This window comes from Talpa occidentalis, unplaced genomic scaffold, assembly GCF_014898055.3.
Source record: "Talpa occidentalis isolate TD23 unplaced genomic scaffold, MPIMG_talOcc4v2.1 talOcc4.4, whole genome shotgun sequence".
Classification (NCBI taxonomy): domain Eukaryota; kingdom Metazoa; phylum Chordata; class Mammalia; order Eulipotyphla; family Talpidae; genus Talpa; species Talpa occidentalis.
Genome location: NW_023604295.1, coordinates 118192726 through 118208366, shown reverse-complemented (window position 1 = coordinate 118208366; position 15641 = coordinate 118192726). Strand labels below are relative to the sequence as shown.

Genomic DNA, 15641 nt, shown 5'->3' with positions numbered 1-15641 from the left:
ACTAAAAAAAATAGGAATTGCTTATCAATATTTGGACTCCAATGTGGTTGGGCTATCCTCATACCTGTAGAAATTGGATGTCATCCTTTATCTCTAGTTTAGTGTATGGGAAAGAGAGTTTCATGTACCCCTTTTTCTCTTCATAAGGAAATGCAGCCTCAGAGTGATTCCATATTCCAGGCAGTTCAAAGAATTCTGAACCATAAGCTGAGCTTAGTCCCAGGTGAGGCTAATAGTTTTTCAAGCATCAGAATTTTCATTAATGCAAGCAGTTTCAGTATAGATATAAATGTCTTATAGCCTAAATGTCTTTTACTTTTCTGATCAGTAATACTTTTAGTAAGTTAAGTCACTTATTTAAACATACTTACTAGGTGCTATCTGTAAACAGCACTATGTTAGGTAATATAAGAATACAGAAGAAGCAATGTTTCTTTTCCTGTCTACTCATGATAAATTCCATGATACATGTAGTCTATGAGGGGAAGAGGGATTTGATCTACTTGAAGAACTTAATTGGTATTCAGGAATAAGAAGAGTAGTTGGACATGAGGGATGTATTTTTTTTCTTAAAACTAAAGGAGCTAAACTTGAAAAGGTTATTTTAATTCTTTAAGTTGTAAATGAATGATAAATTATAGCCTCTGGCAAACTTGAAAGAACTTATTAAAAGGGGAACTCTCTATTGGAGTTGTACTTGATGCAACGTACCTTAAGTGGACACTACAAAAAATTTAATACATTAGAAACATCAAAAGTCCATAAATAGCTGAAGTAAAGCCAATCCTAAGCTGTAATAAGTAAAATTTTATTGTGCACACACAAAAAAAACTTTGCAAACCAAGAATGCTCAAACCAATACTTGGAATGAGGCTCAGGGTATGTTGTTATAAAGCAGTGGATATACTGAGGTGACAGCAACTGTTTATTCTTAACAATAATTAGTTATTATATTAGAATTTTCTTAAATGAGAGGGAATTGATCAGTGGTTACTTCATATCAACTGGGGGCACAGTTTGTTTATTTCTAGAGTTGTAAACAAGAACTGACCGAGGTCAAGTTAGTCTTGCAAAGTAAGCTAAATTAAATTTGCTTTTATGAAACCAGTTTTATTAAACTGGTTTTATCTGCTTAGGGAATTTTCAAGGCTAGTCTCCATTTGTTTTTTATTTGTTTTGTCACTTTATATTGCTTTTATTAGTGTATTTCATTTTCTCTGTGTCATTTATAACTTTTGCCTTCTTTCTTTATCTTTTAGACCTGGAATGGCCAAATATCAAGGTGAAGTTCAAAGTTTAAAACTGGATGATGATTCAGTTATAGAAGGAGTAAGTGACCAAGTACTTGTGGCAGTTGTGGTCAGTTTCGCTTTGATTGCTACCTTGGTATATGCACTTTTCAGGTGAGACTAAAGGATAAAAGAATTGAAACAGTATATATTTCCAAGGGCCACTATCTCCTTGCTTTTAGTATTATTTAGTACTTAATATGAAAAGTAAATAACAGCTCTCAATGATTATATACATTTACTAATGTACCTTATTTTTTATTAGGCTTTCAATGTCACCATATATTTTTCTTGTCATCAGCTGTCTTATCAGATAAAATTTAAATTTAGCATAGATATTTTGAAGACGATATTAATATTTTCTATGGGAGTATCATAGTTTAAAATGTAATTTTCATTACTATATCTGTTAACTTGTAGGTCATAAATAAGTGCAAAATATTTTCTGTCTTTACGGGGAGAAACTGAGGCAAAACAACAACAACCTTGTACAGTATAGAGGGTCTGTATACCAATACAAGGGACTAGGTAATAAACTAGAAATGTTAGTGTTAAAATCTAATATATATCATTGAAAATAGAAATGTACAAAAAGCATCAAATAAAAAAAGATGAATTTCCAAAATTACAAATCTTTAAAATTATCGGAAATATTATTAAATAGCATGTAAATACTTAAGAAGGAAAAAATGGCAATTAACTCTTTTACTTTTGAATTGTTAGTTTCTTATTAGAGTAATAGCATCATTTCAGTAGTGTATTTTACACAGTACCTGGTCATACATTTATGATGTAATGGGGAAATGATTACTAGGTGATAGTAGATTTAAGTGAATTCATAACTAGTTGATAGTTTGTTCAAAGGAGTACTGACTAATGTTTTAAATAAACCAAAAAATGGAGGAGAATGAATGGTGGTAGGACTCTGCCCTTGGATCCTTTTCTACTTGTTTCTGTTAGCATCTTCAAGACATACAAATATTCATTAAACTATCAATTGATAAATCTTATGAGAATAATATCTTATTCTAATGTATTGGTACAGTAGAATCTAGATTCAAAAGTGGGCCATCCCATATACTTATGGTCAACTGTTTTTTGAAAACAGCCCATTCAGTGGGGGAAAATTTCAACAAATGAATTGGGACAATTATATAGCCACATGCAAAAGAAGGAAATTGGACCCATGTTACATCAAATATAAAAATTCAAAATGGATCAAAGGTCTAAATACATAAACAAAAACTATAAATCTCTTATAAGAAAATATAGGAGTAAATCAAGATTCTAATATACGGCACCAAAAGCATGAGCAACAAAAGAAAAAATAAATTGGACTTCATCAAAATTAATAGCTTCTTTGTTTCAAAGAACGTCATCTAAAAAATGAGAAGACAACCCTAGAATGAGAGAAAATATTTCAAATATTATACCTAATAAGGTACCATATCTGGAATATATGAAGAACTCAAAATTCAGTTATAAAAGTAGCCCAATTAATACATGGGCAAAGAATCTCAATAGATATTCTCCAAGAAAGATATGCAAATGGCCAGTAAGCATATGAACAGATGCTTGACATCATTCGTCATCAGGGAAATGCAAATCAAAACTACATGGAGCTACAACCTCCCACCTATTGGAATGACTAAAATAAAACGTTAGATAATAATAATTATTGATAAGGAAGTAGAAAAATCGGAACCCTCATACACTGCTGGTGGGAATGTAAAACTGCTGCAGCCACTTTGGAAAACTGTCAGGTTCTCAAATAATTAAACATACAGTTTCCATATTGCCTAATGATTTCACTCATAGATATATGTACCCATGAGAAATGAAAACATATTTCTATATCAAAACAGGTACCGGAATGTTCAAAGAAGCATTATTCATAATAGCCAAAAGGTAGAAACACCCCAGATACCCATGAACAGATGAATGGATAAACAAAATGTGGTATATTCATACAATAGAATATTATTTAGCTCTGAAAAGAAATTATATAGTGATATGTACCAATCACAATGAAACCTGAAAACATTATGCTAAGTGAAATATGCCAGACACATGTATGAGTCTGTTCATACAAATGTCCACATAGGAAAATCTATAGAGATAGAAAAGTATATTAGTGGTTGTTTAGGATTGGAGTCCTAAGATGAGGGACTGAGGGTGATAGCTAAAGCTTACGGTTTCTTTTGAGATGATGAAAATGTAAAAATCAGTGGTGATGATTGCACAGATCTGACTATGCTAAAAACTATTGAATTTTATACTTTAAATAGTGTGGTATGTGGACTATATCTCAATAAAGCTGTTTAAAAAATGTATCATCACTATGCAAATATGAAAATATCTGCTCTTTACGTATTTTGAATGAGATGCAGATAGAAATTTATTGTCATGTTCTAGAACTTATGATAAATTGTTGAGAAATGTTGGGTGAAAGGCAAATTTGGTGTAGACCATTTTCTTTAAAAATAATTTTTATAAGATTAATTTTAACTTAAAAAATGTTCTTTGCCCTTAGCTTGTTTTTCTCATTTCCTTACTATGGATATCTATTACTTGTACAATAAAAAGTTTTCCCCCACAGACTGGAATGATGTGAAACCCAAGCTAAAAATTATTTAGTAAGGAAATTGTGTATTGTAGATGTCTGGCACACTCACTCACTTAGCAGTTTGGGATGGTATTAATCAAAATAATCAGATAAAGGTCATGCTTGGATTATATTCAGTTTGGGTCAAGAATTTTAAACTGGAAAATCTTTAGGGGAGGTTATCATAATGGATAAAGTTACAGAGACAAATAGAAAAATGCTTGAAAAATAACTAGCTTTAAGAAGATGACGTTTAGACATAAAAGCTGTCTTTCAATATGATGAAGACTTGTTTTCTTGAAGAGGAATCGGATTTATTCTGTTTCGCTTAAAATAGTGCACAAAACAGTGCTAAAGTTTCAAGATTGAGGAGAGGTCACTGTCTGGGTTCTCACCCATGTGCTAACAATTGCAAGACCACTCAGGCTCAGGAAATAATAACAATGGGGTTTATTTAACAAACAGGAGATTGGGGAAACAAAGGGTTTCTAAGGCCACAAGAGGCTGGCTGTCTCAGTGTCCAGTAGTCCCAAACAAAGGCTGTTCGTGAAAGATGGTGCTATCCTGTCATTCAGGGCCTGGAGCTGGTGGCACATTGTTCAGCAGTGCACCAGGGTGCAACTCATGGTGGCAACTGGAGGTGCTCAAAAGTGGGGCCACTGAGGTGACACCACTGCAACCCACAGCAACAGTGTGAAGACTGGGCTGGACAGCACGAGATACTGGAATGGACAGTAATGGACACAACTGGACCGGGAGGTGGTACCAGGTGATCAGAAGTGTTGGACAGCTCTCAGCCAGTCTCCTCTCAGCAGTGCTGGTTAGCACTGGTCACCAAGAGGCTATGTCAGAGACTGTCACCTTGAGTGGTGGCTGTGTTGGGAGCAGCATGGCACAGAGGAAAGACAACTCAAAGTCTAAGTAGTGAGAGAGAGAGTGAGTGTGCCAGACAGACAGACCTAGAGGGTCCTACACCTCAGGGAGTGCAGTACCTTTTTCCAGGGCAGTCTCACATTTATTGGAAATGAGGGCAAGTTTATGGAGGAATGTGTGTGGTGGGGATGTGCGTTGGGGTTGCATAATGGTCTGTATGTGGCAGGGATGTGTATTGTCTGGCACAAGCTGGTGGGTGGTGAATAAGGGCTGTTGCCTGGGGGGCTCCATTGTTCCTGCTGATCAAAACATCCTATCTCTAGTTCCTGTTTACACTTAACTTTCTGTCAAGGCAGTCTAGCTAGTTATGCTAATCTGGCCATAATGTCTGCCTGCTGTTTTCAGCAGATAACTGATTTTCCAGTATGTTCCTCATACCAAAACTTTCATTCTAGTGAGAGGTCCCCTGCCTGACTCTACATTTTAGCTTGATGAGCAGGAACTCTGGGTGCCACGATAATATCCTGAGAACAAGGGGGGGCTGAGGAATCCACAAGAGACACCAGTGTTACAGCTCTTTGTATGAACTATTGATATGAACCAAGAGCACAACAGCTCTTTGAGACATGGGCCAAGGCCAGTGATAATTCCTTGCATGAAATGTCAGGCAGGGACAAAGGCAGATGAGCAGCGAGGTCTCTGCAAAAGTCAAAGGCTCTGGAGGTCTACAGAGTCCATGGAGGTCTGGGGTTTTATGGCAATTGGCTGAATCTATGAAGGTCTCTGAGTTTGTGGAGGTCTCTGATGTTCCGCGAAGGTTGTCTGCTGAGTCCTTCTCTCTTTGGAGACTGGGAACAGAATGAATCAAGCTGGCTCTTACTCTGCCTTATATTCTTTCACTGTCCCCCACCCTACAAGCCTGATTGGAACGTTTTCAATCCTAAGCATCTGATTGGTGAAAATTAGCACCAATCAGTTCACTTCCATTTTTCAATCTCAATAATTTATTACCATGAATGAAACAGCTTGAACCTGATTGGTCCATTGAGCTCAAATATGATTGGTCCATTTATTATCCAGGGGCCAAATCCAAAAGGGAAAATGCTGGGGCCTGCGCAGACTGGACTTTCCCTGAGGTCAGGGCACTTTCATTTATTGGTGGACTCTGAAGAGCCATGTCTGGACCCACCCTCAGTGGGGCTGGAGGCACACTGCATCTCATGCCTCTCCAGAGAGGCCAAATGTAACAATGCATAGGGGGTGGGGGGGAACCAGCAGTGTAGCACTTGGCCATGCAGCTGCTGCAGGGTGGGCTCCACTAGGAGCCTCCATGTTGGCCCAACACTCTGCAGGCCTTTACTGCCTGAGGTTCTAAGGACCCAGAGCTCTGGAGCTGCCCCAATGCAGCCCAAATCTCCTCCTAGGAGCCCCTGCCCAGGAGCCATGGGGCTTAGGGTTTACTTCTGTAGCTAGGGCTTGTTCTGGTGGAGAGCAGCCTTGCTACTGCAGCCTCAGTGGGACCGCATGCCCTGGGACGGTGTGATTGGGGAACTACTGCTGCCCGCTTTCTGTACCCGCAGCCGCAGGCAGCCTGGGCCTCAGCTGGCAGCTCATTGGGTACAGCAGTTGGTGGAATGCCCCCTCAGACATCACCAAAGCCTGAGGGCTCCTCTGCTGTTGGGAGGGGGGATCCAATTTTGCCCAGAGGCTTGCATTTTGGGGATCAGATTTCAGCTTCATGGGCAGAACCAGGGCCATTAGGTGGAGATAAATAATGAGATTTTGGTTCATTACTTGGTCATTGTCTTGGATATGTCATATGATTGGGTGGGAGGTCATTTAGGTTACTGTTTAGCTCTTTGAATTTAAAATCAATTGACAATTGTATTCCTGTTACTTCAACTGAAGTAATCAATTAGTGTTGAGTTTGGGGGAAGGGGTAGCATCTGCAGTTTAAAATTCAAACAAAGGAAACTTTTGTCTCTTTTCTGTAACTTCTTTGATATTTTTAGGCACTATAGTTCTTTCCTTGTATATGGAAAAATATATGTAACATCAAATTTATCATTTTAAGTATACAACTCAGTGGCATTAAGTTGTGGCATTAAGTTATTCTGTTTCCAGGGTTTTCTCATCATCCCAAACAGAAAATGTACCAATTAAACAAGAACTCCCCATTGTTCCTCCACTCACCCCAGAAACCTTTATCCTACCATTGTCGCAATAATTAGCCTATTCTAGGTACCTACTACAATGGAGTCTCACAATGTTTGTCTATTTGTGTCTAGCTTCTTCACTTAGAATAACTCTACCTGTGTTTAGCAGGTATCAGGATTTCATTCCTTCTTATGGCTAAATAATATTCTATTATATGGATATACCACATTTGTTTGTCTATTCATCTATGATTGGATATTTATATTGGCTGTTGTGAATGATGCTGCTATAAACATTGGTGGACAGTGACTGTTTGAGTTCTTGCTTTCAACTAGAATTGCTGGATCACTTAGCAGTTTTTAACTTTTTGACCTCCAAACTTTTTTCATAGTGGCCACCCCATTTTTACATTTCCACTAACAATACATGAGAGTTCCAATTCCTGTACATCCTTGCCAACACCTTACTTTCTGGTTTTTGTTTTTATACTCTTCATCCTAGAAGGTATAAAGTGGCATCTCATTGTGGTTTTGATATGCATTATTGATAATGATGTTGAGCATTATTTCATGCTTACTAGCCATAGGTATGGGTTCTATATATATTCTGATTTAGTCAGTTACCAAATATATGGTTTACAAATATTTTCCTCCATTCTATGGGTTGTCTTTTTACTCTTGATAGTGTCCTTTGATGTACTAAAGTTTTAAAATTTTTGTTGAAGTCCAGTTTTTCTATTTTTTGTTACCTATGGTTTTGATGTCATGTTTAAGAAATCATTGCCAAATCCAATGTCTAAAAGATTTTCTCCTGTTTTCTTCTAAGATTTTTATGGTGTTATCTCTTAGGTTTGATTCCATTTGAGTTAATTTTTGTATATGGTGTGAGTTAAGGGTCTAGCTTTACTCTCTGGCATGTGGATATTGCCTGGCACCATTTTATGAATAGATTATACACATTGAAGGATCTTGGTATCCTTGTCAAAATTAGTCAGTTGATCACATATAAGTAAGAATTTATTTCTGGATTCTATGTTCTGTTAGTTTATACATCTGTCCTTATGCCTGTGTCCTTTTCATCACTCTGACTTTAGAGTAAGTTTTGAAATCAGGAAGTGTGTGTCCTGTTAAGTTTGTTCTTTTACTTCAAGATTGTCTTGGCATTTTAGGTCCCCTGAAACACCATATAAATTTAAGTTGGGTTTTTCTATTTCTGCTGAGATTGTTGGGATTTTGATAGAGAGTTTTATCGACTTTGTGAATCGGTCACTTTGGGTGGTTTTGACATTTCAAAAATATTAAGCTTTCCAACCTGCAAACATGGGATGTTTTTCCATATTTATATTTAATTTCTTTTAGCAATGTTTTTAGTTATAATTGCTTTCATTTTAAGCCTTTCTTGTTCTTTTTTTTTTTTTAAAGATTTATTTATTTATTTATACAAGCACTGGGTACAGTCAGAAGCGCGGGAGGGTGAGAGAATTCACCAGAGCCAGAGCAGGGAGCAGAGCAGCCAGAAGGACCGAAGTACACTGCTAAGGGGAGCAGCGGGCGGCAGGAGAGGTCTGTGTGCCATGTGGGACCCTCCTCCGGTGGCGAGGGAGCAGCCGGGGATCGAACTGGCGCCACAGAGGCCGCGGGCAGTTTCGCAACCCAGCGCTCAACCACTGCGCCACCGGGGAGGCCCTTTCTTGTTCTTCTTAAGCAGTGAATAATAGCTACCATTTTTTGAGATACCAGTCAAAAGAATCTGGTACGTGGCTTAACCTATAATCCACGTAACTTGTATATTTGTAAACTTATTCAAACTTTCTGAAGAAAGTTTGGGTATTATTTCTTTCCTTTTATCAGAGGTTCCTGGCTTTTTTCCAATAACAAGGAAAGACAATGTTTTTGATAAATGCAAAAACAACTACTTCCATTCCATGTTGGAGCCACCATTTCCCAAGGCGTCTTACTTTAGACCTACTGAGTGTTAAATGCTCTATCATTTTCTCATAGCTAAGGTGATTATATGTTCCAGATTTTCTAATCCAGCTTTCAGCTTATCATAATTATCCCGTTGTTTTCTAGAAGTTTGTTAGTACTCTCAGTTGGCAAACACCTTTAATTACCTGAACTGCAAGGTCAGCATCTCAAGATAGCTTGTTCTTTGGCTATAACTAGACTTTTTAGGTAATCTACCAAGTTTACAAATTTGTATCTTCTCTTGTATGGAAAAAACCAAAAGAGAAATCTTCCAGTCATATGATTTAAATCTATACCTTAAAAAGTCACAACTATCTTTTTTCCAATGAAAAGGGGATGGTTTTTCACTGTCAAAAAATAGAGAAATACTGTTTGCTAGCATTTACTGCCAGTGCTATTACTTGATAATTTTCAGTATAAAGTGGCTTTCTTTTATAGATCATTTATTCACTCACAAGAATCTAATATTTTAAAATAAACCATCCACCAAAATTTAATGTGTTTAAATACTTCAAGTAGTTTCATGACATTTATGTTGAGCTTTTTTTTTTAAAGATTTATTTATTTATGCATACAAGAACTGGGGTACAGGCCAGAGGTGTGGGGGGGGTGAGAAAATTCCCCAGAGACAGAGTGGGGAACAAAACAGGCAGATTGACTGAAATATGCTGTTGAGGGGAACAGCGGGCGAGTCAGGAGAGGTCTGCTGCGCCATGTGGGTATCTCCCTGGCCTGGGATAGAACTTGTGCTGCAATGGCTGCGGATAGCTTCACAGTGCTGTGCTTAACCCCTTGCGCCACCAGGGAGGCCCTATGTGGAGCTTTTGATTAGAGATTTGACTTTAAATTGTTTTTTATGTCTGCTCTGAACTAATGGTTGTATTTTTTAAAATTTGAATTTTGTACTAAAAATTGAGGAATCTTAGGATGGATTTCTTCAGTTTTCCCCCACCCCATTACAATACTGATTTAGAGTACTTATTGCTGTTGAATCAACATTGGTTCGTCCAACGACTAAAGGCTTTTCTATAGAATAACACTGGGATTGTATGTTAAATATTATTGATAAAGATATTTAAGTTTAGAAAAATTTCTACAGCCAAAAAAAATTAAGCTGTGATTCAGCTTTACATCTTTAGCCCCCCACCCTGCTAACCTAACCACCTTTTCTAATTTTCAGTACTTCCATGACTTATCCCATCCTTTTATAAATCAGTATTAACTTATTGCCCTTAATCTCCACTTTGTTAATGTTAAAATATGTTAGGTTTTGTCTCCTAAATATAGCAAAATTTCAGGTTCTGTTTTTCTCTATCTCCTGTTGCTCAAAGGTGAATTATTGGGAGAAAGATATAATTAGATAGGGAAAAGTGCTCAAATCCATATCAATGTATAGAATTATATAGCTATTTATTTTTAAAGAATTTCACAAAGGTGGGCCTCCCCTGGTGGCACAGGCGATTGAGTGACGCCCTGTGAAGTTGTCCGCAGCCTCTGCAGCAGCAGTTTGATCCTGGCCGGCAGGCGAGGGTCCCACATGGCGCTGCAGACCTCTCCTGTCTCGCCCGCTGCTCCCCTCAGCAGTGCATTTCGGTCCTTCTGCCTGTTCTGTTCCCCACTCTGTCTCTGATGAATCCTCTCACACTCCCGCACATCTGGCCTACACCCCGGTTCTTGTATAAATAAATAAATCTTTAAAAAAAAAATTTCACAAAGAAAATGTATTAATTGATTTTATTATTTGTAAGCCTATAATTACATTAAGTTCCCAAGGCACTGGGCCTCTGATTTGCTAGTTAAACCTGAAATGAACCAATAACTGGTGATTTTAGAAAAATTCATGCCAGAATACTCTGGATTGTTCTTACTAGAATTGGAGTACAGTTGTTTGTAATCATTTACATTTATTAAGTTACCAGTAGTTCTAGGTTGAATATTAGACCCATAAAGAGAAGATTCATCCGAAAATATTTTATATTCAAAGTTTATTATATTTTATTCAACAGAAATGCACATCAAAACATTCACCCAGAAAACCAAGAACTAGTAAGGGTACTTCGGGAACAACTTCAAACAGAACAGGTATTTATATTTGTTATATAAATATGTGCATTTATATAAAGAGTAGACCTTTTATTCTCCATGCATATGAAATTTTAATGAAACATTAACTACTTTTCAGAAACATGGACTTCTTTCCTGCTTTGTTTCCCTATATTATCCTGTTAATTGCATAATTTCAGGTTAGGCAAATGACTAGTCTTAATCTATTCAGGTGTTTTCATGTATGTAGGTATGTATATTTAACTTGCTTTAAAAGACAGAAGTTTTTCTATTATTTACTTGAGAGAAAATAATCACTGTCTAAGTTGACTTTAGTGAGATGGAGTGGAAAAACTATTTTTCTAACATATTCCCATAAGACCTACAAAGAAATGACTATAATGGGTGGCTTTTTTTTTTTTTCTTCTTTAGTGGTCAAAGTTAGCAAAACTAGCTAGACAAAGAAAAACTTTTCTCCTCTGCCACTTTACTTTTAATTGATGGACTCTCTAAGAACCAATAATGTAATATATTTTTAAGAAGGCTGGAATAATTTGGATAGTATATGCCTTCATGCCAAGATAGCTAGCATCTAGCCGAAATAAGTCAGAAGGAAAAACACAAATATCAGATGGTCTAACTTATTTGTAGAATACAGAGAAACCAAACAAAAGATCAATAAAAAGTCAAAACTAGCAAGCTGATCATAGACCTGAGGCATGTAGCAATGAAAGGGGAGGAAGGGGAGTCGGTCAAAACAGGGAAGAATACAGGGAATATGGTGATGAAAGTCCATGGGTGTTGGTGGGAGAAATATAGGGACTACAATGATGTAAGAAAAAAAATTAATAAGAAAAAAAGTAGCTGGCATCAAAAAACAAAAATTAAAAATTTATTTCCTACTCACCAACCAAACTTTAATTCTAAAGAGGGTTTTATAATTTATCCCACCAAATATTTATTGAACATCTACCATGTGCCAGACAGTTCTGTGCATTGAGAATTCAGTATGAACAAGACAAGAGTTTCTGCCTTCATAGAACTCAAATGAATTGATGTGAAAATAATTTAAGCATATTAGTAGTAGTCTGTAAAAGAGTTATTATCAGTAATTCATGCTAGGATAGTGTTTTATAATAATGTGCTTTCTTATTTAATTTTTAAACATGATAAATAAGGCAATTATTCTTATTTTTATTCTTATTTTTATTTAACATATTAGAGCCCTAAGATTTGTTTAAATTTACATTAGGATAACATGAGTTGATCCAGCTATACAGGAGTCCCAGATTGAAGTGACTTTTCCAGATTTCTATGTAGTACTGTCCCATCTGCTTTACAGCCTGAGGCATGGCATACAGCTCTAGTTAGAAGAAAGTAAGTGACTTAACCTATTCTGTGCTGTCTGTGCGGTAGCCACTAGCTGCATGTGCTATTTAATTTTAAATTAACTAAAATGAACAATTCAGTACTTTAGTCACTCAAGCCACGTTTCAAGTACTTGGCAGCCATGTGTGGCTAGTTGCTTTGGACAGCACAGATAAAGGTTTCAATTATTTCATACAGTTGTGTTGTATAGCATCGGTAATTTTTTTTTTTTTTGGTCAGTTTCTGAAGAAAAAGGATAGGGGGATATTAATTGCTGTGTGGGTTTTCTTTTTTGCACTAGTAAAAATGACATAGAAGAACAGGACATCAAGGTTTGACCTTGGCTGATATTTTAGGTCTGTTTTAGGGAAGAGGAGATTTGGGCTCTGGCGTATTAATTTCTGCTGACAAAAACTTTGGTACAGTTTATATTGTAGAAGAGTTCATATTTAATGAATTTGATGCTTTTTTTGAAATGTGATGTTTTAATGCCAGTTTCATTTATAAGATGTGTGCTGGGTGCTATATTTTGATAATATTTTAAAAGGTAAATATTAGGTACTAGTGCTAGGTACTTTTCTAGTTTCTGCAGTACTACAGTGAGTCCTATAGATGAAGTCCTTGTCCTTATAGAACTTACATTCTAGTGGGTTCATATCTGGGTTAATGTCTAGTGAGTTGATTAATATCTAGATGCTTCTTATACTGGTGATTCTATTCAACATTCCCATTAAAGTCACAACAGAGTTGTAACTGAGAAACATTAAAATTCACTAATCTGACTATGAAGAATTTAAGTTAAATTTCCAGGAGTCTTAAATTCTGTTCTTTCCAAAATGACCAAATATTCTCTGAAAGTTTAATTCCGGTCTCCTGTGACATACAGCATGCGTGCAACAATTGTGTGGAATTTATGAATGTAAAAGATATTAAAAGTGTGAAAAAAGCTAATAACTTGGGGAACAGTTTGACAATTCTTACTCTTCAGCATTTGCATTAGCTCAACTTTGTGTTACTAAAAATAACTTACCCATTCTAACAGAGTAAAAGAGCAACTCCTAGTTAATCTTGATTTTAATCCTAAAATTGTGTTCAGAAAAGAAGGCAGATACCATGCAATCAGTGATACAGCCTCATGACTTTCCTAAACTTACAGGACCTTAAACTGTTAAACACCTAAAATTTGTTGAGAATAACACATTTGACTGTTTTCCTAAGTATACTAAGCACAGAGATAAGTTTGAAAATCCCAAGTGTGTCATGTATAAATAACTTAACATTTTCTCACCAGGATGCACCTGCTGCTGCCCGACAGCAGTTCTACACTGACATGTATTGTCCAATCTGTTTACATCAAGCCTCCTTTCCTGTTGAGACAAACTGTGGACATCTGTTTTGTGGTAAGCAAACAGTGCTGTTCTTGGTGTAAGTGACTGTTTAGGCCAAGACCCATATGTGTATACGGGTTGGTTTCTAACTTTCCCTTTTTCAATTTTATATTTTGTGAGTAGGGTACATTGCTTCTGCTATCCTGCTGTTTTTATCAGCCACTTTGATTTAGTATCTGTGGTTCAAAGATTTATAAGCTAGTTATTCATCTACTCAATAAACAAAAATGTGGTTTTTTGAGTAGTAATTCAGTAATTGAAGATTCAGTGTATCCCTCATTGTTTAGCACTTTTTTTAAAAAAAAAAGATTTATTTATTTATGCATACAAGAACGGGGATACAGGCCAGAGGTGTGCGGGTGAGAGGATCCACCAGAGACAGAGTGGGGAATAGAACAGGCAGATTGAATGAAATACACTGCTGAAGGGAGCAGTGGGTGAGTCAGAAGAGGTTTCCTGTGCCATGTGGGTAGCTCCCTGGCTGGAGATTGGACTCGTGCTGCAGTGGCTGCGGACAGCTCCACAGGCTGCATCATAACCCCTGCACCACCAGGGAGGCCCTGTTCAGCACTTTTTGATAGTTTCATTTATTTATCCTGCCCAAGGTAGATTTAAAAGACCTTTCCTTAGTTCTGCAACCTCTCTTTTATTATGAGTCAGTAGAAAAGTTCTTAGTTTCTCTTTCTGTGTCATCTTAAGAGTGTTGGTGAAGGAGAATGAGAAACCTAGAGCACGTAGGAGAAGGGAACACTGATTTCACACTTACTTGTTATCAGTAAGGGGTTCTTTCTATCCCTGGGCATTTTTCCTGAGTTTCTATAGAAAGATTAATAGGAAATAATGAGATATCCTATATTCATTGCTTATTATGGTCATACAATATTGGGGAAGGTCAGTTATTCCATGCTGCTATGTGCTAGACATTTATATACATCATTTCATCTCCATAGATGAAGAAAGTGAAGCTCTGAGATGTTAAGAAATCTTACAAAGTATAACTAGCTCCTAAGGACAGATCCAGGTTTTAGACCTAGGTCTCAATTCACACCCTGTGCTCAGTTCTACTATGTAATTGGTGGCTTATACAATTAGTTATACAATTACTCTAAGATTTACCCAGTCACTGAGACTGTTTTTTAATTGATAGGATATATTTCCTTTTGAACAGCTATAATCAAGATGTTACCCAAAATGTATTCAATTTCCATAGAAAGACTAATTTAAAATGTAGTATACAGGGCCTCCCCGGTGGCGCAGCGGTTGAGCGCTGGGTTGTGAAGCTGCCTGCGGCCTCTGCGGCGCCGGTTCGATCCCCGGCTGCTCCCCGGCCACCGGAGGAGGGTCCCACATGGCGCGCAGACCCCTCCTGCCGCCCGCTGCTCCCCTCAGCAGTGTACTTCGGTCCTTCTGCCTGCTCTGCTCCCCGCTCTGGCTCTGGTGAATTCTCTCACCCTCCCGCGCTTCTGACTGTACCCAATGCTTGTATGTATGTATGTATAAATCAATAAATCAATCAATCAATAAATAAATCTTTAAAAAAAAAAATGTAGTATACAATGATCCTATAAATTGATTTTTTCCCCTTTGTATCTTAAGATCCAGGATGTAGAATTCTTAGGTGTATAGTGTATTGTTTATACTGTTGGAGATGACATAAACATTTAAAATCTATATCATGCAATTTAGGGCTCCCTATACCATGTGCTCATTCTCTAAATACTGATCAATCTCATTAATTTCAACATCTTCCCTAAAGTTTTTGCCTAAGTAGCTAACAAATTATAAAACACTATTTCAGTGTCTGTTTTTAATTATCTGTTGGAAGTGCTAAGGAAGAGCATAGTAATAAAAGATCAGATGGGAAGAATTAAATGGCCATCAGAGAAAGCAGATACTTTCCCCCTCTCAAATCTGATACATATTCCTAATTAATTGGACATTCTCGTTCTGA

General features: G+C 37.0%; 2 protein-coding genes across 10 annotated transcripts in view; one reads left to right on the top strand and one right to left on the bottom strand.

The window, feature by feature from the left end:
• Positions 1–15641, bottom strand: part of HOOK3 (hook microtubule tethering protein 3) — a 122842-nt gene that overhangs the window by 87762 nt on the left and 19439 nt on the right. The gene's annotated exons all lie outside the window — the stretch shown is intronic.
• RNF170 (ring finger protein 170) overlaps positions 1–15641 on the top strand; it is a 35456-nt gene that overhangs the window by 5424 nt on the left and 14391 nt on the right. For 3 of the 7 annotated variants that reach the window (XM_037526177.2, XM_037526173.2, XM_037526175.2), the window contains exons 2-5: positions 148–223; positions 1260–1403; positions 10898–10973; positions 13594–13702. In XM_037526177.2, the coding sequence (XP_037382074.1) occupies positions 1267–1403; positions 10898–10973; positions 13594–13702 (322 nt within the window). In that variant the 5' untranslated portion in view covers positions 148–223; positions 1260–1266. Of the gene's footprint in view, positions 1–147; positions 224–1259; positions 1404–10897; positions 10974–13593; positions 13703–15641 lie in introns of those variants that run through there. The other 4 variants (XM_037526174.2, XM_037526176.2, XM_054700943.1 and 1 more) reach the window with 3 other exon arrangements.